Source organism: Taudactylus pleione, unplaced genomic scaffold, assembly GCF_031769625.1.
Source record: "Taudactylus pleione unplaced genomic scaffold, aTauple2 ptg000015l, whole genome shotgun sequence".
Lineage (NCBI taxonomy): Eukaryota > Metazoa > Chordata > Amphibia > Anura > Myobatrachidae > Taudactylus > Taudactylus pleione.
The window spans coordinates 35424272-35449126 of NW_028284417.1; the positions used below are offsets into that span (position 1 = coordinate 35424272).

Here is a 24855-nt window from a genome sequence, read left to right on the forward strand (position 1 = left end):
CAAGCAGATGACGAAATATAAGAATGTAAGATAGACAAGTGAGAGCTAAGGAAGGAGAACCCTCAATAAACAAGATCAAACCCTTAGTGTGGCATTGTTAAAATAATCACTCTGGTGGACAGGGAAGAAGCACTATAGAAAGCTTTCAGTCCCAGAATTACTAAAGCTGGGCATACACGTCCAGATAAAATGCCTGTCAGAGATTTCTCACAGTGTATTAGCCCGACATCTGCGCTCCGCCCCCGGTGGAGGAAATGTCTGTCTGTCGGCCGCGGCAGGGCATACACTCGGCCGACAGTTTAACTCATAACTATCGCATCAGACGGGCATGCTGGACAATCCGGCATACCCGACCGAGAAATATTTAACCCTCAGTTGCCCACACACACACGCTACAATTATCGGGGCGATCCGCAGACATTGAGCGGATCGCCTCGATAATTGTAGCTTTTATGGCCAGCATTAATCTCTGATTTCATACAGGAGATAATCCCAACAAAGCTGGGATAGACAAGGTAATTGGAGGAGTCCTGGATGTAACACATAGATTACATTTAAATATTTTTATTTATAAAGCTTTTTTTCTCCTAATGGGACTCAGGGATACTAAGTGACAGGTTTGAAGTAATTTCAAACCCGCCAGATTGACGGCAGATTCTATTCACAAAAGGCAGTATTTACTTAAGGTTGTTTTGACCTCAAACAGAACCCACAGTCAAACCCTGGCGGTCTCTAAAGCCCTAACCCACCGCGGTACACAGCCTTCACAGATCGCTTGTATAGTGTTAAAAAATAAATAAATAAATCTGCTAACAATTTAACAATAACAAAATTTAAGAATTGCTCCAATTTCAACCAGCCCTGGGTTATTCAGCCTAGGCTGGTAGTGAAAAATTTAGAGTTATGGTAGACTTGCCTAGATAACTCCTTTTCTTCGAGGTCCATAGGGATACCATGGGGGATATTATGGTTGGAGACCAGGCAACAAACAGTTAAAGCTTCAGCTCCCAGGATGCCTCGGGTCCTCCATCATATATACCCCGCCCCTAGCCATAGGACTTCAGTTTAGTTAACAAGCCTCAAGGCAGGAGAAGAAAAGAAGAGAAGGCAAAGCAATCGTACACCAGAAAACTTACACTAATGAGGGAATCTGTTACTGAAAGAAAAAAATACCCAAAGCAGCCAGGTGAGTCAGGGTGGGTGCCCTGTGGACCTAGAAGAAAAAGGAGTTATCTAGGCAAGTCTACCATAACTCTACGTCAGGGTCCATAGGGATCCACAGGGATGCCATGGGAATGTCCCAAAGGGGATGTAGTTATGAGACCGGTGGTCGCCGTTCTCAATCCCAAAATTGAAATCCCGGCAAGGAATTTAACATAGGCGTTGAAATACAGAGGCCTATGTTAATCCCGACGCCGACCTGAACAAAGGTAAGTTTGGGGCACCCTTAGCGTTAGCCGCGGGGGGTTAGGATTAGGTTTGTGGGGAGGGTGGGTTATAGATTAGAGTTAGGCACCCCTAGGGGGGAGGGGAGGGCTAGGCACCCCCCACCCCCCTCCCAGGAAGAGAGGGAGGGCTAGGGAGTGGTAAGAGGGGGTTAGGGTTAGGCACCACTAAGGGAGGGTTGGTCGGTTAGGGTACTTCCCTATCCCAGTCGGGATCTTCATTCTTTTTTCAGGCTGCCGAAATTTGAACCACCGGTATTTCAATCCCATTCCGTCCTAAAGCAGTTCCCCTAGTGTGGGGGACGCTCCTAAGCAGAAAAGAGAAACTTGTCGCCCAAAGGAAGCATCATGAGAGGCAAAAGTATCAAAGGCATAAAACCTAAGAAAAGTGTGGACACAAAACCATGTGGCTGCCTTGCACAATTGTTCAACAGAGGCACAACAACTAAATGCCCATGATGGCCCTACAGACCGAGAAGAATGTGCTGTCACTGTGCTTGGGACAGGGAGATCAGCCTGTGTGTACACCTGATAGATAGTCATGCGTAGCCATCTCGCCAGAGTCTGCTTATTAGATGGCCATCCTCGTTTGCAATAACCATATAATAAAGAGCATCTGATTTTCTTACAGAGTTTGTGCGCTCCACATAGATACGGAAAGCACAAACTACATCCAGGGAGGCTTCACCTACAGAAACATCTGGAGCCTGAAAAGCTGGAACTACAATTTCTTAATTTACGTGAAAACGGGACACTACCTTAAGAAGGTAACCCTCCCTTGTACGAAGAACAGCTTTATCCTGGTGAAAATTAAAAAATGGAGAGAGTCAAGAAAGCGCTGCCAAACCAGAGACTCTGTGATCAGGAGAGATAGCGATCAGAAAAAAAAAAGTGGCTTCGCTGTCAACCACTTCAAATCTACAGAGTCTAGAGGTTCAAATGGGGGAACTTGTAGCCCCTTAAGAACCAAAAGACAAATCCCATGGTGCTACCGGTGGAACAAAAAGGAGGCTGAACTCGCAAAACTCCTTGGAAAAAAAAAAAAAACATCTGATAATGAGGCAATCTTCCTCTGGAACCAGACTGACAGTGCACTCTTAAAGTAGCCAGGCGGAGACCCCGGTCTAAACTTGCCTGGAGAAAAGCCAGTATCCTGGAAATCCTAAACATCTTAGGATCATACTTTGTGGGAACACTATTGACCAAAAGAATGCCAAACTCTGTAATGGATGCGGGCAGATGCAGGTATCCGTGCCCTAAGCATCGTATGAATTACAGAATTGGAAAAACCTTTTACTTTTAGAATGGAAGATTCAAGAGCCAGGACGTCAAAGCCAGATGAGGCAAGTCCGGCTGCCAGCAGGGGCCCTACGTTAACAGATCCTGCCATCGAGAAAGAGGCTATGGACTGTCAATTGACAGATTCTGTAGGTCGGTGAAACAAGGATGCCTGGGCCAAGCCAGAGCCACCAGTATTACTGTTCCGCCTTCCTACTAGAATTTCCTGTGAATTCTTGGGAGGAGGGAGATCGGAGAAAAGAGATACGCCAGCTTGAAGTCCCATTTTACTGACAGTGCATCCACAAAAGCTGCTGATGGGTCTCTGGACCCGCACGTGGGGACCTTGAGGTTGTGATGTGATGCCATGAGACCTCTCTCTGGTAGACACCATTTATTTACCAGGAGCTGAAACACTCCGAGATGGAGAGACCACTCTCCGGCGTGTATGTCCTGGCGACTTAGGAAGTCTGCTTCCCAATTATGTACTCCCGGTATAAATATTGGCCAGAAGATGGCGTTCTGCCCAAATCAGAACCCTTGTCACTTCTTTCATGGCTGCCTAACTTCTTGTGCCTCCCTGATGATTGAGGTAGGCCAATGTTGTTGCATTGTCAGACTGGATCTTGACCGCCTTGCCCTGCAGCATGTCCTGGGCCATGACAAGTGCTTTGAACACTGCTCGCAGTTCCAGAATGTTTATTGGCAGATGACTTTCCTGATTTGTCCATCTTCCCTTAAAGGTGTGATGACCTGTCACTGCTCCCCATCCACGAAGACTGGCATCTGTGGTGAGAAGAACCCAAATTTGGAATCCAGAATGGAAGTTTTGTTCAGATGATTAATTCTCAGCCACCACAGGAGGGAGTGACGAACCTCTGGAGTAAGAAGGATCCCCTGGGACTTTATTCGATGATACTGTCTGTTCCACATGGAGAGAATCAATCTTTGCAGAGGCCTGGCATGGAACTGGGCATATACCACCATGTCAAAGGTGGATACTATTGATCCCAGGACCTGCATCGCTAACAGAATGGATACCCTTTGCTTGCGTATTCTGTCCTCTGGCAGAAACACAGTCTGTGCCAGAGAATACAGAAGAGCTCCCAGATGTACCATCTGCTGTGTTGGAGAAAGTGATGATTTCTTCCAACTTATGATCCAGTCGTGCTTTTGTAAGCAGGCTATAGTCAGATGAAGATGGTTTTGTAAAACAACAGGAGTCTGTGCTATTATCAGGTCGTCCATATATGGCAGAATTCTGAATCCCTGACGCCTGAGATAGGGCTTCATGACTGCCATTATTTTGGTAAATACCCGGGGAGCCGTAGACAGGCCAAAGGGTAGAGCCTGAAATTGGTAATGTTGCTGAATGACAGCTAACCGTAAAAATTGCTGGTAGGATGGTATAATAGGAACATGCAGATATGCATCCTGAATGTCCAGCGAAACCATGCAATCCCCCGGCTCCATTGCCAAAATAATTTATCGGAGAGTTTCCATATGAAAACTTGGGCACATGGATAAACGTGTTGAGGGTTTTTAGATTCAGTATGGGACGATAAGCCCCATTCGGTTTCTGAACCAGAAATAGATTGGAATAATAACCCTATTGAGATACAGGAACCGGGACTATTATCCCTGCATGCAGCAGGGAGTGAATGGCTTTCTGAAGGGCCAAAGCCTTTACCGCATCTGCTGGAGGATCTGTGCAAAAAAAACTTCTGGGGAGGATGCCTCTTGAAAGTGAAGGCATACCCCTGAGAGACCACTTCTCAGACCCAGGCATCTATTGTTTGACGCCAACAATCCGCAAACTGAAGAAGTCGGCCTCCCACCCTGGGAACCCCCAGGAGGAGGCCCGCCCCATCAGGCAGAGGGTTTGTGGTCCGGTTTAGAAGCTGGATATCTTCCCGGGCCAGACCTCTTTGTTTGTCGCCTAATATTTTGTGAAAACTAAATGTCTAAGAGGTAGGCTGTTCCCTTGCTCGTCCCCGAGTACTGAAGGACCGAAAAGAAACCTGCCAAGACTTTACAGTCGCCGTACATGGCAGACCTGCTGACTTTGAAGCTTCCACAGTAGCTACTATTTTATCCAACTCAGCTCCAAAAAGTACTTTTCCATAGAAAGGTAAAACTTCCAACGCCTTCTTCGATCCCAGCTTTCCAAGATCTTAACCAAAGGGCCCTGCGTGCCACTATTTAAGCTGCTGATGCTTTAGAAGATAAAATTCCAGCATTGCAGCTCCTCCTAGATAGGAAGCCACTTCCCGTATATGGGATATACACAGCATTTGCTTTCAGGTAGCATTTGGTAGAGAATTTTCCAATGCTCCCATCCATTCTTCAACAGCTTTGGCTACCCAGGCTCCAGCCATAGCTGGACGAATAACAGCTCCAGATGATGAAAATATAGTCTTAAGACATGCTTCAATCTTTTTATCCGTGGAATCCTTCAGGGAAGATGCCGACGAAATAGGCAATGTAGCATTTCTGATCAAATGCGTCATATGAGCATCCACAGAAGGAGGTACCTTCCGCTTAGTACATACTGAAGCTGGGAAAGGATACAATGATGTTATTCTTTTATTCACATAAAAACATTTGTCAGGGTTACCTCATACCTCATCCATTAGCTCAGTGAGCTGTTCAGATACAGGGAACTCAGTTTTGACCAGCTTCCAGTGGTGATTAAACACTGGAGCCTTCTTACTGTGAGCTGGTTCATCATCCTGAATGTCTAGGATTGATTTAACCACCTTCACTAAGAAGGGACATCCACTGTAGACGGATGGTCCTCCTCCCCCAGGCTAGATCCTGGAGAGGAACTAAGTGCATTATCCGAATCTTCTGATGATACGTCTGAATTCATATGTTGAGCAGACTGATAAAAAGCTAACTTGCACTTAGGTGCCTTAGTAACTACCGGTCTGCTATCAGCATTAGATGGTGGCATATTCTGACTAGCATGCCCATCAACATCCTTCCAGAAAAATGCATAGGAGGTGCAAACATAGCATGTTGTGGACACCCCATCCAAGGAAGCATAGTGGGAGCAGCCATAGAATCCAAAAACTGCTTTATTACTTGGGAAAAAGAGGCTACCCAAGAAGGCTCTTGTCCAGGCACATGTACACTGGACTGGTTAGGTGGCTCTTTATGACAGACAACACACAAACCATCCTTAATGTCCTGAAGGGACATCATACATGCTTTACATGAAACCAGCACAGAGGGCTCCCCCTTCTGTATCCCTTTATCTTTTGACATGTTCAGTAAAGACAATACTTGCAATGTTATGTGACAGCCAGTGTCAATACATCAGCTAGCAAATAGTCACATACAATGCATATGTATTAAAATTACAATGGACTCTAAATCAACTACACAAAACACAAAGGAATGGTTGGATTATAGAGCATTATAAACCTTAACCAAGGGAGAGATACAGGGAGACTGACCCAAACCTTCCCAAGACCAACAGCTACAGGGCGAACTGAGCATGGACCGTGAGCATCTCATAAACATGTGGAAGGTAGGCGGAGCAATCCAGACGTACGAAACCCTTCGTAGGGACTGCGTCTGGATCGGGGAGGAGCTGCCGGGTGAATGCCTACCTCCCTTAAGCTGCGTTAACCAGCCGGGTACGCAGGCCTCGTGACAGAAGCATCTGCTGCAGATCCCCAGCATCAGACAATAAGGCCCAGGTGGTGTAGTAGTGAGGACACTGCCAATCCCGGGCCCTGACAGCAGCGGCTTCTAGAAGCAAGGACTGCTGCGCGTGATTCGCCGTAAGCGAGGAATCGCCTTACCTAACATCTCTGTGCGTCTGGTTGCAGTCCAGGATGCAGCATTGCGGCTAGCAAGCTTAGCCGAGACCCGCCGAAATCACCAGCCCAGGTACTGGCGTTGTGGCCCGGCGGAGGTAGGTGGAGTCACAGTATATGAGTCTTAATTCAGATGCTAATACTGCCAGAGCAGTTCCCTGTTACAAAGGTGTATCTTGATCCTGCCGCACCAAATGAACAACTGAAGTCCTGTGGCTAGTGGAGGGGTATATATGGAGGAGGACCCCAAGGCATCCTGGGAGCTGAAGCTTTAACTGTTTGGTGCCTGGTCTCCAACCATAATATTCCCCATGGTTCTCTGTGGATCCCTATGGACCCTGAAGAAGAAATATGTTAACAAAAACGGCATTGGGTTCCTCTCCTATTTTTCATTAACCAGCACTATGATGAAGGAGCCAGGGCTGGTGACACTATAGCAAGGAGACCCGCAACGTGGGTTCCCCCAGCCATGATGTCAGCCAGTACTATACTGCTCAGCCCAGCCCCCCCCCCCCCAAAATGGACAACCAGTCCTAGGGCTCTACACCACACCTGTGGGAGGTATTATTATTATTATTCTTTACAGGTAGACTACTTGTCCCAGCAAGCCTGCCAGGGCACGATGGCACTTTGAGTACCACCATTAGGGGCCCACTGGCACCTGTAACAAAAAATATATATATTAAAATAAAGACAGGACACACACACAGAATATTGGACTATTTCATTAAATAAACTAGTGACTTGTCCCAACTTCGCACAGGAGCAATTTTTAATTTACGGAGATAGTCTTTTTAACCGTGGTCTCATAAGTTTGCCTTTTAGGCGACATTAGTAGTTTTTCCTCCTGACGTCAACATGAAAAAATTTAGTGTTGACGTGACAAGCAAAAGGGCCACGAAAAGTTGTCCATGAAAAAAATAAATAAGTCTCTACTTAACATCACTGGAGTTGACCTACAGTAAGTGTCTGTCCCTGTGCTTTTATTGTCATGCCAAAGCAAACTCTTAATGGGTAATGGACTTGTTTGAAATTAAAGAATAGTTTTTCACATAAATGAAATAGGAACAGTAAAAAAAAGAAAAAGTCCATCGTTGTAAGATTTCTTTAACGGTTTAGGCTGCGTAATCCAAGAAAGTGATCAGACGTCTGTTTTTACATGAACTTGCATCACTAAAATAATCACTGCCCGGCTCCCTTTTGTCATACATTAATGTTTTATACAGCTTAACCTTGCTCGACATATGCTCTATAGCAGGCCTAGCCAACCTGTCGCTCTCCAGCTGTTGTGAAACTACAAGTCCAAGCATGCCCTGCTACAGTTTTGCTATTAGGGAATGCTAAAACTGTTGTAAGGCATGCTGGGACTTGTAGTTTCACAACAGCTGGAGAGCCACAGGTTGGCCAGGCCTGCTCTATAGAATAGTCAAAACTGCTTTTAAATCCATTCAGTGGTTCTAGAGATTAGCCCGAACAGACAGATAACTATCAGGGACCTTATTACCTAGAAATAAAATAAATCAGGGTCTTCGGGCTAAAGGATCCATGGTCTTGGCAAAAAAATGCAACTGCTCAACTCGGGAGCCCAGGCGCAACCGAGAGGTCACTCTTGAAATGAAAGGTGCCATGCTAAGTGGTCAGAGCGCTGCACTTCCCATGTTCTGTGTTGAGCTTAGTAAATATGTAGAATGCTATCTCACCGGTAAATAACCACAAAACCACTGGAATTTCAAACCTTCCGCTTAGTAAATTTACCGTTCAGTGTTTTACATTTGTAGATTAAAAACACAAACTTATAAAGTATTAAACTACAGAAAAGAGTCTTAAAAAAAAAAAAAAAAAAGGGCATTAATAAATATGCTTCAGTTAACAGGCGAGTTTGAAAATTTTTTTGAATATTTCTAGAGGCACAGAGTTCCAGAGAATCTGAGCTACAAAGCTGAAAGCTTGAGCCCCAAATGAAGTGTGGGAGATTGTATGTGTTACTAACAGTCTGCATATCGAAGTAAACAAGTGGGAGTAGGATTCAGGAGTTTCAAGTACCTAGGACCCTGGTTATGAAGGGCTTTAAACAAGCAACCAATGAAAGGATTGGCGGGTGGTGGTTATGTGGCAAGAAGCGGTCTGATTAGTTGTACCAGCACAAGCGGTGCAATTATATTTCTGAGCGACTCAAATACAGTGTATTGCAGAAGTCTAAACTTGAGGATACAAGTGCATATATTTATTTTATTTTATTTATTACCAGTTATTTATATAGCGCACACATATTCCGCAGCGCTTTACAGAGAGAATATTTGCCCATTCACATCCGTCCCTGCCCCAGTGGAGCTTACAATCTATATTCCCTAACACATGCTCACACACATACACACTTGTGGTCAATTTTGAGGGTAGCCAATTAACCTACCAGTATATTTTTGGAGTGTGGGAGGAAACCGGAGTACCCGGAGGAAACCCACGCAAGCACAGGGAGAATATACAAACTCCACACAGTTAGGGCCATGGTGGGAATTGAACCCATGACCTCATTGCTGTGAGGCAGTAACGCTAACCATTACACCGTCTGTGCTGTAATAGTAGCAAGTGGGTTGGGTACAAGATCCTGGCGGTCGAGATGCAGGTGGTCAGAATCCCGACGGTGGAAGGAAAGTATACTAACCCTAACCCACCTTTCCTGCAGCCTAACCCTAACCTCCCACCCCACCCAGCAGCCTAACCCTCCCCCTAGTGCCTAACCCTAAGCCTCCCCCTAATCCTAATACTTGCCGTCGGGATTCTGGCACCGGGATTCCGACACCAGTATTCTGAGTGCCGGCATCCCGTTTGCTGGGATGGCAACTACAACCTGTAGCAGTAGGTAAATAGTTGATTACTGAAAAGCAACAGGAAACTAAAATCAGATGTATATACAAAAGTTATGGGGTCTATTTACTAAGCAGTGTTAGGAGACAGAGTGAAAAGTGATAAGGTGCCAGCCAATCAGCTCCCAACTATCATTTTTCAAACATAGCCTGTGAGAAGACAGTTGGGAGCTGATTGGCTGGCACCTTATCTCATTTCACTTTGTCTCCTAACACTGCTTAGTAAATAGACCCCATAATCTTCATATGAAGAATGTCATGAAAATATTTTCAAAGTATTGAAATGATAAAATCATACCTTTTCCATATCTACAGAAAGTTCAGCAAACCACTGTCGCGCATCCTTCTGCTGAACAACACAAGCCACATGAAGGCAGGCTGAAAGAAAACAGACATACAAGTACCACATATGCAATATTAGAAACAATTCTTTAAACGACCTTTATTTAAAAAAAAAAGAAAAAAATGCTTTTATTCCCCTTCTTTCTCACAGTAGGCTGTGCTAGGGGACAACTAAATTATTTAAAATTCAGATCTAAAACAGTAAAAATATTACGGTCCTTCCTAGTAAAAAGATGTACAGTAACATCTGCATATACAAAACCATATTCCTATCTTCATGTATTAATAATTGGAAATGGCTATATCTTTTGGCATAGTGAAGAAATATTAAATATAGTCTACAGACAAATGAGAACAACCTCTAGCCATCCTCACAAAGAAAATGTTAGTATAGCATTTACAATCAAGATTATGGATTGAATAGCACTTGGTTTAATTATCAGGACCTGGGGGTATATATACTAAAGTGTGTTTTGTTTTTTGTTTTTTTTAGAAGCAGAGATGTTGCCCATAGCAACTAATCAGATTCTAGCTATTATCTTCTAGAAGGTGGTGCAGCTAGATAAATGTTAAGTAGAATGTGACTGATTGCTATGGGCAACTTCCCCACTTCTAACATTTTAGTAAATATACCCCCTGGAGTCTTAAGCTGGGTACACGCTAGGCGATATCTTGAACGATTTGGAAAATTCTGGCGCATTGGAACAACAAATTATTCAAATCGTCCAGTGTGTACACTGTATCACGTGTTCCCACGGGTCGTTGGTCGCATCTTCAGATCTTTTGAACATGCAGGAAGATCAGTCAATCTCGTTAACGATTTGCGGCAGGATTTTTTTTTTTGAGGCATAAAAGATTTACATGTTAATTTGGCTTAAGTGGATAAGTTGAACTGCAAATAGTCACATAAATCACAAAATAAAAAACATATGAACTAGCTTTCAGTGCAATTTTTTCTTTCAAGTGTATAGGAGATCACAAGAAACACTATCAGACTAGTGACATAACGGTGCTTTTATTACCCCTGTTTTAGGCCCTGGTGATCTGGTTCTTACATGCTATATTTCATTACACATAGCAGGCAATGTGAACATTAAGTTACTGAATAACTCATACATGCTGTACCAGTAACTCAGCTCAACTTAGCACTACTTGTTTCAGGCAGGAAAATACTGCATGTTATGCTGGGAATATACTATACAATTATCGGGGCGATCTGCCCAATATCAGCGGATCGCCCCGATAACGGTATTGTGTGTGTAAAATATCGATCGGTCGGTCATGCCAGATCGTCCAGCAGATACGATATTTTGTATTTAAAAGTCGGCTGCATTGGGCAATGTATGCAGACACTGCCCTTACGACCAACATTTCCCTGCTATGTAGGTGTGCCTAACTTCACTTACCTTCCTGTTCTGAGCCACGGAACTGCGGACGAGCCAGTCTGAGCTGACGACTCAGTGGCTCCACCCACGTGGTAGGTTAGCTGCAGCCTAGGCAGGGAAACATGCTTCTTTTAAACAGCGCTGTTCTGTACATATAATCAGCGCTTGGAATAGAATTTAATAAAAACACCTAATTACATTATTTATAAAATCACTAAGTTTGGCACATCATTACTTCAGAAATAAGGTAATAAACCACATTATTTGTTACAGCACTAAACTATGCATACTATTACTTAAGAAATCCATTAATAAACCATATTATTTGTTAGAAATCAGTTAATAATGTGGTTTATTAATGGATTTCTTAAGTAATAGTATGCATAGTTTAGTGCTGTAACAAATAATGTGGGTTATTACCTTATTTCTTAATAATGTGTCAAATGTAATGATTTTACAAATATGCTTTACCTTACTTTTTAACTAATAATGGGCCTGATTCAGCTTAGAACAAAATTGCAAGCTGCACGCAGGCAGCATCAGATCAGCGATTCCATCGGCCAGCTGTGTGACGCAAGCCGGCCGCCATAGATGCAACAAAAAGGCCGGGAAATCTCTGTCAGCAGACGTAGATCCTGGCCTCTTCCCTGCCCCCACAACAGCAATGACACCTCTGTTTTGGGAAATTGAGGCCGTCACCACCCCCAACCCGCCCAAAAACAGCAGCAAACCGTCAATCACCAACAGTCTGTTGCTGTTCTGCCTAACCGGCGCCTGCGCAGATTCACGACCTTCGGGAATCTGCGTTCAGCAGTGCCGAATAAGGCCCTCAGTGCAAAAATTAGTCCTTTAAGGGATCATTTAACAATAATCACAATGTGTTCTGGGTATAATATTTGCACCCAAAATCGCATTGCTGTATGTGACAATATCACCCAAATGCAATGGCATTTACAAGGACAGGAGCTCCGAAAGGAGCAATTCCCCGCAATGAGCTTGGAGTGACGCATGCGCAGTCTACTATCCCCACACATGCGAATGGCCAATAGAGGGTAGGGCTCCGTTGGAACATTTGTGTAGCCCATAGGCTACAGTAACACAACGCCACCTTCATTGGTGTAAGCTGCAGGTGGCCACACTCTGGAATGCTTTGCATTCCGCAGTTTGGAAAATCTGACTGCATTTGCAGCCCTCATAGAAACTTAGGGAGGCTTTAGCTGCTGACATAACTGGAGGGTCCGTAGCAGATATCTGCTATAGAGCCTTCTAACATTTGGGTTATACTTAGTTTTCTGGGGATACCCACAAATACTGTTATTTTCAGGGAATAGGCCTCAAATATTTAATGATAAATAGGCCCTTGTTAATCGTTCACATAAATAAGGGCCTGATTCAGAAATGGACGCAATAGCATAGTAGCTACAGTGCTAAAATATGCTAATGTGCAGGAAGCATCTTGTGTAAATAGATGCCTCTGACATGCCTCTGTGATACTCTGCTGCATACAAAGACACAGCATTGGATCACTTGTGTGAACATTGGTCATCTGAGTGGGAAGCAGTCGGGAAGCCGATGGACGGAATCCCGACCGTCGGCTTCCCGACTGTCTAATCCAGTCAAGGGTGAAATGACAGGCGTCGAAATCCCAATGCCTGTCATTTTCCCTACGCCGGGAGCCTGACACACGGCTTACCGATCGAAGGTAAGCCGGGCACGGACAGCCGCGCGGTGGGGAGGGTTAGGTTTAGGGTTCCCGGGGGGACTTAGGGTTAGGCACCCCCCCCCCCGGAAGTAGGTTTAGGCTAGGGGAAGGGAGGGTTAGGCACACCCCGGGGAACTTGGGTTTAGGCACCGGGGAAGGGAGGGTTAGGTTTAGGCACTTGGGGGTGGAGGTTAGGCACCCCTAAGGGAGGGTTAGGGGGTAGAATAGGTTAGTCAATACTTACCTTTCGACGATGAGGATTTTCACTGCTGCCGAGATATCGCTGTCGGGATTTGTGGGTTTTTGTTTGTCCATGCGGCCGGCGGTAAATCATACTGAATCCATCTGAGTAACCCTCAGGTTTCTCAGGCTGTGCAGGGTTCCAGGGAAAGTAAATCTGCATCAAAACCGCAGATCCTGGCATTGGTACTCCAAAAAACGGGGACAACATGCCTCCTCTTTTGGGAATGCAGCCCAGCATTGCACTTTCCCCACCTCCAAATGTCAGCAGCCTGTCAGACTGCAGTTTAGGGAGCAGTCCAGCCTTATATGCAAATGTTTTTTTCCTCCCCTGTGAGGGAGCAATATTATGACAGAGCCTGGCATATTTTATGGAAAAAAAAAATCTGTGGGCTGTGATAAAATATCTGTTAGTGTATGGCCAAGATATCTGAAGCTTTTAGCATGTCAGAAAATTGGTCTGTCTTTCTGACAGATATTTTTATCTGACAGTGTATGCCTAGCATAAGTGTTGGTTACACTGTAGCTACTAACAGGTCTCACTGGATATATTCTTGCTCTTACTGTAACAATGTTGTGTACAGCTCTGGCCAAAAAAGTTTTGAGAATGGCACAAGTATTGGTTTTCACAAAGTCTGCTGCTTCAGTTTTTATGATGGCAATTTGCATATACTCTAGAATGTCATGGAGTGATCAGATGAATTGCAATTAATTGCAAAGTCCCTCTTTGCCATGACAATGAACTTAATCCCAAAAACAACATTTCCACTGCATTTCAGCCCTGCCACAAAAGGACCAGCTGACAACATGTCAGTGATTCTCTCATTAATACAGGTGAGAGTGTTGACGAGGACAAGGCTGGAGATCACTCTGTCATGCTGATTGAGTTAGAATAACAGACTAGAAGCTTTAAAAGGAGGGTGGAGCTAGAAATCATTGTTCTTCCTCTGTTAACCATGGTTACCTGCAAGGAAACGCGTGCAGTCATTGCTTTGCACAAAAAGGGCTTCACAGGCAAGGATATTGCTGCTAGCAAGATTACGCCTAAATCAACCATTTATCGGATCATCAAGAACTTCAAGGGAGAGATTCAATAGTTGTGAAGAAGGCTTTAGGGCGCCCAAGAAAGTCCAGAAAGCGCCAGGACAGTCTCCTAAAGTTGATTCAGCTGCAGGATCCGGGCACCACCAGTGCAGGGCTTGCTCAGGAATGGCAGCAGGCAGGTGTGAGTGCATCTTCACGCACAACAAGGCAAAGACTTTTTGAGGATGGCCTGGTGTCAAGAAGGGCAAAGAAGCCAAACATCAGGGACAGACTGATATTCTGCAAAAGGTACAGGGATTGGACTGCTAAGGACTGGGGTAAAGTTATTTTCTCTGATAAATCCCTTTCAGATTGTTTGTGGCATCTGGAAAAAAGCTTGTCTGGAGAATGACAGGTGAGCGCTACACCATCAGTCCTGTGTCATGCCAACAGTAAAGCATCCTGAGACCATTCATGTATTGGGGTTGCTTCTCAGCCAAGGAGTGGGCTCATGCACAATTTTGCCTAAGAACACAGCCATGAATAAATAATGGTACCAAAACATCCTCCAAGAGCAACTTCTCCCAACCATCCAAGAACAGTTTGGTGACGAACAATGCCTATTCCAGTATGATGGAGGACCTTGCCATAAGGCAAAAGTGATAACCAAGTGGCTCGGGGAACAAAACATCAAAATGTTGGGTCCATGGCCAGGAAACTCCCCAGACCTTAATCCCATTGAGAACTTGTGGTCAATCCTCAAGAGGTGGGTGGACAAACAAAAACCCACAAAATCTGACAAACTCCAAGCATTGATTAGGCAAGAATGGGCGGCCATCAGTCAGATTGACAGCATGCTAGGGCGAATTGCAGAGGTCTTGAAAACGAAGGGTCAAAATGGAAATATTGACTCTTTGCATAAACTTAATATAATGGTCAATAAAAGCCTTTGACACCTATGAAATGCTTGTAATTTTACTTCAGTATACCATAGTAACATCTGACAAAAAGCTCTAAAAAAACTGAAGCAGCAAACTTTGTGAAAACCAATACTTGTGCCATTCTCAAAACTTTTGGCCATGGCTGTATGCTTTAGTCACTTAATACTACCAAACATTAACGTACATCACAGGTAGCAAGCTTTTAGCTATGGGAGTCACTGTTCTTCTGAACTGGAGTTAGATGGGGGTTGGGGCAGGGGATTTACACTGCGAGAGGAAAAGAGAATATGGGTCAAGATTGAGGTAGATTGTATGGTAGAGATAGGGCTAAACTCTCCATTCAAGTAGATTACTATGGCTCCCCTAAAACAATGACTATTAGCAGGACAATGTATTCCAATGTGCATGCATTTATTTATTTTTTTACTCCATACATCTAATCTTTAGTGTATTCGATGGTCTAAAATACTGTTTTTTTTTGTTTGTTTTTTAAAGCAGGGTACCCCATGACATCAACATTGAATCACAACATGACATTTTTACAAAGAAGAAAAGCTACAATTATAATAAAGGAAAGTTACCATGCAATAGCTTCAAAAATATAATTCAAATTTTAACAACATTTTTCTTAGAATAACCTTTTTTATTTTTTTTTTTTTACTAAGCAGGCTGTACAGAAACAAATATTCTTATAACCTAGACCACTGCAGAAGACTTTACCAAGAGGCTAATAATTCAGTTATGATAACCAGGGTGATTGAATCACCAGAGAACACAGAAACCTTGGGGAGGGTAATTGCACATGCTCAGACAAGACACCAGATATCAATAACCAAATGTTTAACAATGTAATAGCTTGCGACTGGGAACGTGCGAGTTTATCTGAAATGTGAGTCCATGAGAGTTTTATGCTACTGTAAAGCTGGGTACACACTTAGCAATATTTTAAAAGATTTGGCCGATTCCGACGGATCTGAACAACAAATCATTCAACTCGTGCAGTGTCTGCCCACTATGTCGGGAGGTGCGTACTTCCCCCTCCGAGCAGACCCCAGGCCAATAGCCCGTGGCTGTCCTCCGCACCAGTCACACTTCTCCGTAGACTTCAATGGTGGGAATGGGCGGGTTATTCCAACCATTGAAGTCTATGGAGCCAGGGGCGAGTTGTGGAACCAGGTGTGGTCATGTCCTGCTGTAGTCCATCCACTTCAAGCTTTGACATGCTGTGCATTCAGAGATGCTTTTTCTGCATACCACAGGTGTAAAGTATTATTTGAATCAGCACAGCCACTCTCCTATGGATTCTCATTAATAAAGCATTTTCGCCCACAGAATTGCTGCCCACTATTTTGCACACATTGATTTGCATGAAAATACCAGGAGATTAGCGGTTTCCAAGATACTCGTACCACCCTTAAATAACATTTCTCCCCCATTCTGATGTTTTGTCTGAACAACTGAAACACCAGACCATGTTTATATGCATTGCGTTGCTGCCACATTATAAATTGGCCACTGAGCATAGTAATTGATGTAGCTATATTCATGTTATTAATATTTCATTCCATTTTTGTAATTGTTTTATGTACTTTTGTAGCATGTAAGGAATCATCTGTATTTAGAGATAAAACACCATCTATTACAACTAAATCAGTGATCTTTCCACTTACCAAGAGCAATCATGAAAGGAGGGTAGAGTAGACAAAGATCTGTGCGATATGTATCGTTTACTATCCTCCTGTGGAGATACAAAGAAAACCAAGATCAGTCACACTGATCCAAAAAAAAACACAACACAACCATGGGCAGTGTAAAACATCAACACCTTGTACTGGCACTAAAATGTATATTTCTATAATGTTTTGCAATTTCTGCATCTAAGTCCAGCAGTTGCAACACTAGGGGGTATATTTACTAAAGTGAGAGTTTTTAGAAGTGGAGAGGTTGCCCATAGCAACCAGATTATACTTAACTAGCTCCTTCGAGAAGATAATAGTTAGAAACTCACTTTAGTAAATATACCCCTAGTTGATTTAACCCATGGTGTGCTGTGTTGGGGGAATGTTACTGTATTAGCTGTGGTAAAGGAGATTCACTCCAATGTTGCGAGATAAGGCTATCCTCTGTATGGTGCTGGAACACGGCAAAGGCACGTTCCGGAGCTGGGAGCAGTGCATTTAAAAGGTAAGAGATTGTATGTTTGTTTTAAAATATAAACTGTTGCATTTAAGTTAATGTGCAGCTCTACAGGCAGGACTCTAGAGCTGTGTTAGCAAAGCCCAGCAGATTGCAAAGTAAAATGTTTGTATGTATTTTAACATTATATTTAATAAGCTGTATGCAGTTTTAGAATTGTAAAAACGCATGTTTAAAATGTATAGACTGTGCACTTATAGAAATTTATTTCTAAGGTGTTTTATAAGGAATTGCCATTTTTGGCAATCCTTGTTTTGCGACATAAAAAGTGATATTGTAATTATCCTGGCCGGGCCCTAGCAAAAAGGTTTACAGTTAACAGACCAAACCTATGTGTAGATTTAATGCACTCCAGGAGTTACTCCTGTATTATGGAGTTTTCTAATAATTTGTTAAGGAAAGACTGTTATTCGTTAAATTAGATTGTGTATAAGTCAAAATTATTTAGTTAATAGATCAAAGGAGGAATGCAATTGACCAGGTCCTGTGAAATTAAGTTGTTTTTTTATAGTTTGGGATAGTTTCCTGATTTGATTACTAGTCTTCGAGGTATATGGGCAGGATTACAACCTGACATTCTGTCCTGCTATTTAAAAGGGATGATATGGCTCTTTGTATGGAGATCCTCTGACAGGAAAGAACTTCTGTAACCATCTTGTATCCTGTGGAGTACCCCCGTCTTGAGCAATAAACACCACTTGCTTCAAGACGCCTGCATCTGCTTGTATTCTGCATCTGTTTGTATTCTGTGAATACCAGAGTAGCGCCAAAAGATACTACTTTCTCTGGAAGTTCTGGGTTGAGCCCAGTGTCTTCAAGCTCAAGCCCCCTGTCAGCTACCCAGTGCAGATTGGTCCATAGTGAGGAGCCAGTGGGAATTAGCAGACGTCCACACATACTCAAAAGGAAGCTGTTCCAGATACTGGTGTAGGAGCCTGGTGGTGGCAGTGAGTTACCCTACCATGGTGAAGTGGGAGAAGTCAGTAAGAAGCAGTTTCTGATGGAGAGAGTGAATCTTTAGTAGTGCAGTAAGCCCACTCAGGTTACTCAAGTAAGTGTAACCTCCTCTATTCGATCTACAAGAAAAAGTATCCCTGGTGCAAATTTAGGGGAAAGAAGAGCTGACAAGAGCTCAGAAGCAGGTGCCAGGCTAGAGAAACATTCACAAAGACCCTAGCCACACGCTGCTAAAGTGGTTTCCAGATTATCCCTCTTATTTATTCTTACTTGGATAGATTCAGAGGACTCAACTTTCAGAAACCTGTTGGCAGTGTGTTTAGATTATTAACGTATTTGAATACAGTGTTGACGTTTGTTTGTGGTTTCAGGACACAACAAGAATATTTCTGTAATCAGCTGGTGGAGACTTCTTTACAGGTCCTGTCAACTCTAAAACCAAAAAGTTATCATCATGTGTCCAAGTGCTGCTAATTAATCTGTAATTTAGGACCTACTATCGTTCTCTAGTGCTCACTTTTTTTTCCAGGTGGAGGGTATACATATAGATTTGTAAAAATATGGGGCACACAAGCACTATAGCCTGTTAAGTGTTGATTGGGTATATAATCAACTGCTGATGAGTACAGATGTGTCCTTTTTCATCTAGCCTCAATACGCCATGCAGCGCAATATGCCTGGCATGAGTGACCCACCAGGTCCCGTGCAACTCTGCTAGTGTCGGGCATCTTTTTTTTGACAAAAATACATCTAAGTTGCACGTTGGTGCATCCTAGTCGCTACACATTGCTACTTAAGTGCATTTTTGGCAAAAAAAGATGCCCGGTGCTAGCAAAGACTAACAGGACCAGAAGCGCCAAGAGACACATCTGTATATACCTTTAAGTATTAGTTAATATTTTAACATGTATTTTAGTTTTACATTTTCTACAATGTTGCACAAATGTTAGCACACATTACCATGCTAGTGGAAGCAGCATGTCTTCTTGGCCCATATCTTGTACATATTGTAGTAAGGGTCTATAGGGATGATAAACTATCAAACAACAATCCTGCAAACAAATTGAGGGAAAAAAAAATATTGCATGAAAACAGTGAAGTATGCTTACCGATAATTTTTGTTTCTTCAAGATACTTCATGGCAGCCACTACTCTGAGATTACATCCCATCCCCCTAGTTCTAGACCAGAAGTTTTTACCCCTAGGGACCGCCCACTTAGGGTATATAGGCTCACCACTACTCTTCCTCCCTAGTCTATTGAGTGTCTCCTCACATTCGGTTCCTGGGAAAAACCACAATTTAGGGAGGGTATATTATAGGCTACCATGAAGTATCTTGAAGAAACAAAATTATCGGTAAGTTATAATTTGCAGTTTTCTTTTTCCTACTTCATGGCAGCCATTACTCTGGGATATACCAAAACATAATACAGGGAGGGGTAACAGATAGTCAAAGAAAAACAATGTTCATACTTAAGGACTATTATTTATGCAAGCCACTGCCCCTTTAGGACATTACTTCCAAAGTGGGCGACAAACATCCACAGCATAATGCCTCAAGAAAGTATGAACAGATGACCAGGTAGCCGCTGCACAGATGTCCTTCACATATACTTGAGCCTTCTTAGCCCATGAAGTCGCCACTGCGCTTGTCGAGTGTGCCTTCCAATTCTCCCATGAACGTAATTAGTTGTTTGATCAATCTTGCGATAGTCTGCTTCGTGGGTGCCCCACCTTTCCTTGCACCAGTATGCAGCACAAACAAATGCTTTGTTGCAGGAAAAAGGTAACAATTTCCTGGTTCAAATGAAATACAGACACTACTTTCAGCAGGAAAGTTGGATTTATCTGTCAAGATATTCAGATAGGGCTCTTCTGCCCATAACGCCTGTAATTCACTAACTTTCCTAGCCAAAGTAATAGCAGTTAGAAAAAAAAAAAAAAATACTTACCCAGTTAGTAGTTTACAGGAATATCTTGTAATGGCTCAAAAGGAGGCAATAATGTGTTAAATATCAGATTCAGATCCCAAGGGGCAGGGGCTAGGACCAACCTGACTTGAGGCCGTACTCTCTTCATTGCTTGGCAGATCATTTGGACAAGATTCTCTTCAGATAACCTTCAGTACAGCAGAACACTTAATGCTGATATCTGTACATTAAAGCAGTGGGTCCCAAACTGTGCGCCGCAGCTCCCTGGGGTGCCACAGCACTGTCACTGGGCTGCCACGGCCAGTGTATTTTGTGTGTGTGTAAATGTGTTTTTTTGTACAGGTGGGAGTGGGGTTGGCGGAGTTTAATAGAGCGGAGTGGTTGCCGCCATGACGGCACTGACTATGACAATTAGAGGTAAGTACGGAGGGACATGTAGAGGAGCAAATGAAAAGAGACGGAGGGGGCAATGGGAGAATTGCGCCATTTTCCGCTCTTTTTTAAATAAGTAATTGGGTCAAAATAATGTAATACGTAAGAAAAATGGCACTGCTCAGTAATTATTTTGGCTTATGGGTGCCTTGAAAAAAATGAGACACCCTAAGGGAGGAATTCAATTGTTTCCAGCCCCCTTTGTGCCCAACGGAGCTGTTCAATTTTTGCTCCTGTCAGGGCGATCAGCTGCCAGCGCTCCATTTCAGCTCGCAGCCCCAGGGGGGATGTGAACTGAAATGGGCGAAAAGTGACCTGTTTGGGCACCTAAACTGCATTTTTCGCGATGGCGCCCCGCACTTTGGTCGGGGGAAGCCGATTTATGTGGCTAAACACGACCACTTTGGGTGCGATCAGTGCGAAAAGCAGGGACAATTGAATAGCGGCCCGCAATCTCCCGTCACATTAGACGAGAGATCCGGACCGTGAAAACAATTGAATACCGCCCTAAGGATGCCTCGAACTGAGAAAGTTTGGGAACCACTGCCTTAAAACGCAGCAAGATCTTTTTTTTTAACCAGTCATGCAGAACCATAGCACTCGGGATGTTTCAGCCTTCATAACAACAACTCTAGAGTCAGCCCATGAAATAGAGACTTTTTTTTTTTTTACTTGTATAAGAAGTTGAATCACTTGTTCAGAACCCTTTCTGCCTTTGTAATTCATGTTCAACTTCCACACAGTCAAAGATTTTGCAGATTTGGATGGAACAACAGACCCTGATGTAACAGTCCTAGTGTGATCTGTAAAATCCACGGATCCTTTACCGCCATTCTCACCAACGTTGGGAACCATATTCCCTTGGCCAGTAAAGAAGGACTATTATAACGTCCACTTGCTCTTTCCTGATCTTTTTTAGTGTATGAGCAATAATAGGAAATTGTGGGAACACGTATCCCAGTTTGAAGTTCCATGCTAGGGAGAAAATCTGCAATGTTATCTTTTCCTGGCATGCATAGAGTCGAAAAGGAATGGAGATGTTTTTCTGCCTATTCCCGAATACTTGCAATTTCTCTTTCATTAGAACTCGACTCCTGGCACCCTGGCGATTTAAATAAGCCACTTACTGCCACATTGTCTGAGAATACTTTTAGATGCCCTCCTATTAATTGATTCAGAAAACAATTTATTGAATTCCTAACTGCCCTTATGTCTCGTTGATTTGAGGAAATCATCTTCTCTTGGGGAGTCCAGAATCCTTGCCGACTTTGTTGCAGGAGATGTGTACGCCATACTGTTGAGCTTGTGTCGGTAGTTAATACTAAACACTGGGGCTCTGACACTGACATTGTTCTTAGTTAGTTCTTTACTTGTCCACCAAAATAGTTTCTCGTGATTTGATATAGGTTTACTTGGTAACACAGAGGGATCCCCTCTCAGCTGTACCATAGTAAGTTCCACTTTAACTTTCTCATCCTCCACCTCACTCATGGGACTATGTCTATGGTAGACGTGATCCAGGACGTAATGGTATTTTAACACATGCCTGTACCAAAAAGGATAGTTTTTTTTAGTGTATTATATATCTTTTTTTATATATTTTGTTTATATTTTTCTTCTGACAATGTTATTGTATATCGTAGAGTGTCTACCTGCACACCCAAAAATTGTATTTGCTGTACCAGACTTAACTGACCTTTTTTTCCAGTTTATTATCCAGCCGTGAGACTGAAGGAATTTTATCATTTCATCTACTGCATGTTTTACCATTTCTCTTGAACCTCCAGGAATTAGCAGGTACGATCAGATTGCTATCCCTTGTCTTCTCAAATGAGCTATAAGAGTCACTAAGACCTTTGTAAATGCTCTCAGGGATGTTGTCAAACCGAAGGGAAGATTTCAGTGTTTCCACCTCTACCTTCACAAATATGTTCAATTGTCTGAGGTCCAGGACTGTTCTGAATCCTCCCATAGTTTTTACTACAAAATATATTCAAGCATAAAAATCCTTCTTTTCTGATGACGGGACAATTTTCATAGCTGATCAATTTTTCTAAGCCGTTTTCTAGTGCCCTGATCTCTATCAGATACTTTGAGACACCACATCCAGAACCCATCTATCTTGAAAAGACTATTCCCATTGCCTGGCAAATTTAAGGAGTCTGCCCTTTACTGGCATGAATGCGGGGAACCTTTAGAATTGTTTCAGGTTGCCTCTCTTGTAGGACTGGCGAAAGGAGTGTCTTGTCGTCCCTGAATTGTATCTGCTACTATAATGGCATCCAGGTCTATAACTTCTAGCTTACTATAGAGGATACCTGCTCTGACTATCCTGATGGAATTTTGCAGATTTACAGGCCGTTATTTACTATATTATTGCCTTCTATTACCAAAGAGAAGGGGACCATCATATGGTTAATGTTTTTTTTTTATTTATTCATTCTTTAGGCATAATTTCCTTCATTGGAAAAAGACCTGCTTCTTTTAGACTTATCTTCAAACAGAAAATCATGATCACCACATTTTTTCCAGTTTATAAATCATAGATATATAAATATTCTTCAGTAGGTTATCCAAAAGATCCAGATTAAATATTTTGACATCATCTTGAACTTCAATAGAAACAAAACACTTTCTCATCCAATCCATTAATTCTAGTAGCTAAATAGACTGTGTGACGTAATGTTGACAAGTCAATCATTGCAAAACCTTACATCCCAATTTACTGAGAAAGCTTTATCACAAGCAGCACAAGTATTTGAGATGTTCTTGCAAACTCTCTTCCTAGCTCCCATAGCTGGAGACACACTGCAGATTAAGATGATATTCATTACTATACACCATGGACTATAATAGGGAAAAAATGAGGACTTACCTCAGTTAGGCACATGGCTCTTGTTCCATGCTGGCTCTGCTACACAATAATAGCTAGATGGACACAGCAACAGCTTTCTGCAGTGCGCGGAGGGCAACAAGCAGCTCCATATGATCCGGTGCAAACTTTTTTTTTAATGGCTCTAACCCTAGACACAGGGGGCGCATGCGCAGACTGTCCCGCACAGTCCACAGGGACGGCCGCATCACTGGCACTTCCACTCGAAGCCAGAACCGTTACTGCGGGAGAAATAATGGCTGAGTTTCAGACTGTGAGCATTAGCAAACAGACCTCCCAGTCAGCCTCTGTTGGGGATTACATGCACGTACCAGCCTCTCCCCAGGGTGCCACCCCATCCAGACCACGGCTTCAGGAGGCGCATAAGCTGGACATAAAGTCCAGGTAAGTCCTGGAGAAATCAAAATAAACTTTCCTACTCTGTCCTGACTAGAAGACAGGAAAAGACTAGGGAGGAAAAGGGGGAGTGAGCCTATATACCCTAAGTGGGCAATCCCTAGGGGAAAAAACTTCCTGTCTAAACATAAGGGGACTGGATGTAATCCCAGAGTAATGGCTTACATGAAGTAGGAAGAAGAAAAAGTAGTTTGAAAAATTATTTGGACGCTTGTGCCTGTGCACTTTACCACCAATAAATCTTTGATTTGATAGGTCAAGTCTGATTATAGTTAAAAAAAATAGAATAAAAAACACCACCCCAAAAAAGGTATTACATATAGGACATACTTTTAGAAGAGGCTTACCTATCAAAACAAAGACTAAAAACAAGTTCAGCCATTTCTTCCACAGCATTATATAGAGCTGGAGTTCTCCATAGCTCACAGTGTAAAGCACTGTGGATCCCAGAATCTAAAACTGGGTACACACTATAAGATAGAGCATACAAAATATCGTTTGGACGCAGATCGGAACAATATATTATACAGATCGTATAGTGTGTATGCCAGATCGCACACACATGAGGGTCATTCATCGCATCATCCCATCTGCTGTGATTCAATAAACAATGCCATGCCTCATGGAACAATGCATTTAGCCGTCATATACTGGATCGTGCACTGTGTACGGCTGGCATGATGTATCATTACATCTCGTTGTTCAGTCAGCTGGATACACATCAAATAGTGTATACCCAGCTTAAGTTAGAGGAATAGGACCAGTGAAGAGGATAGAAGGTGTGTCAATTTTACACACTCAATGTTAACTTTACTCAGAGAACAATGGAAAAGGCTGGACTAGGAATAGCGACTAACTTAACCAGCACTGAGGGAGAGGTAAAGATTCTGTTTAGTGGCTGATTTCCATTGTCTTACCCATCATAATGACAGGTTTGAGTCAGTGACATTATGCTAACAGGCTATAAAACCATACACCATTTTTTGTTAATGTTGCACAAACA

General features: G+C 43.0%; 1 protein-coding gene across 1 annotated transcript in view; it reads right to left on the reverse strand.

The window, feature by feature from the left end:
* CCNC (cyclin C) overlaps positions 1-24855 on the reverse strand; it is a 54464-nt gene that overhangs the window by 4938 nt on the left and 24671 nt on the right. Inside the window, exons 8-10 of the mRNA XM_088472303.1 lie at positions 19161-19252; positions 16718-16785; positions 9713-9792 (exon numbers count right to left, since the gene is read on the reverse strand). Of these exons, the coding sequence (XP_088328429.1) occupies positions 9713-9792; positions 16718-16785; positions 19161-19252 (240 nt within the window). The remainder of the gene's footprint in view (positions 1-9712; positions 9793-16717; positions 16786-19160; positions 19253-24855) is intronic.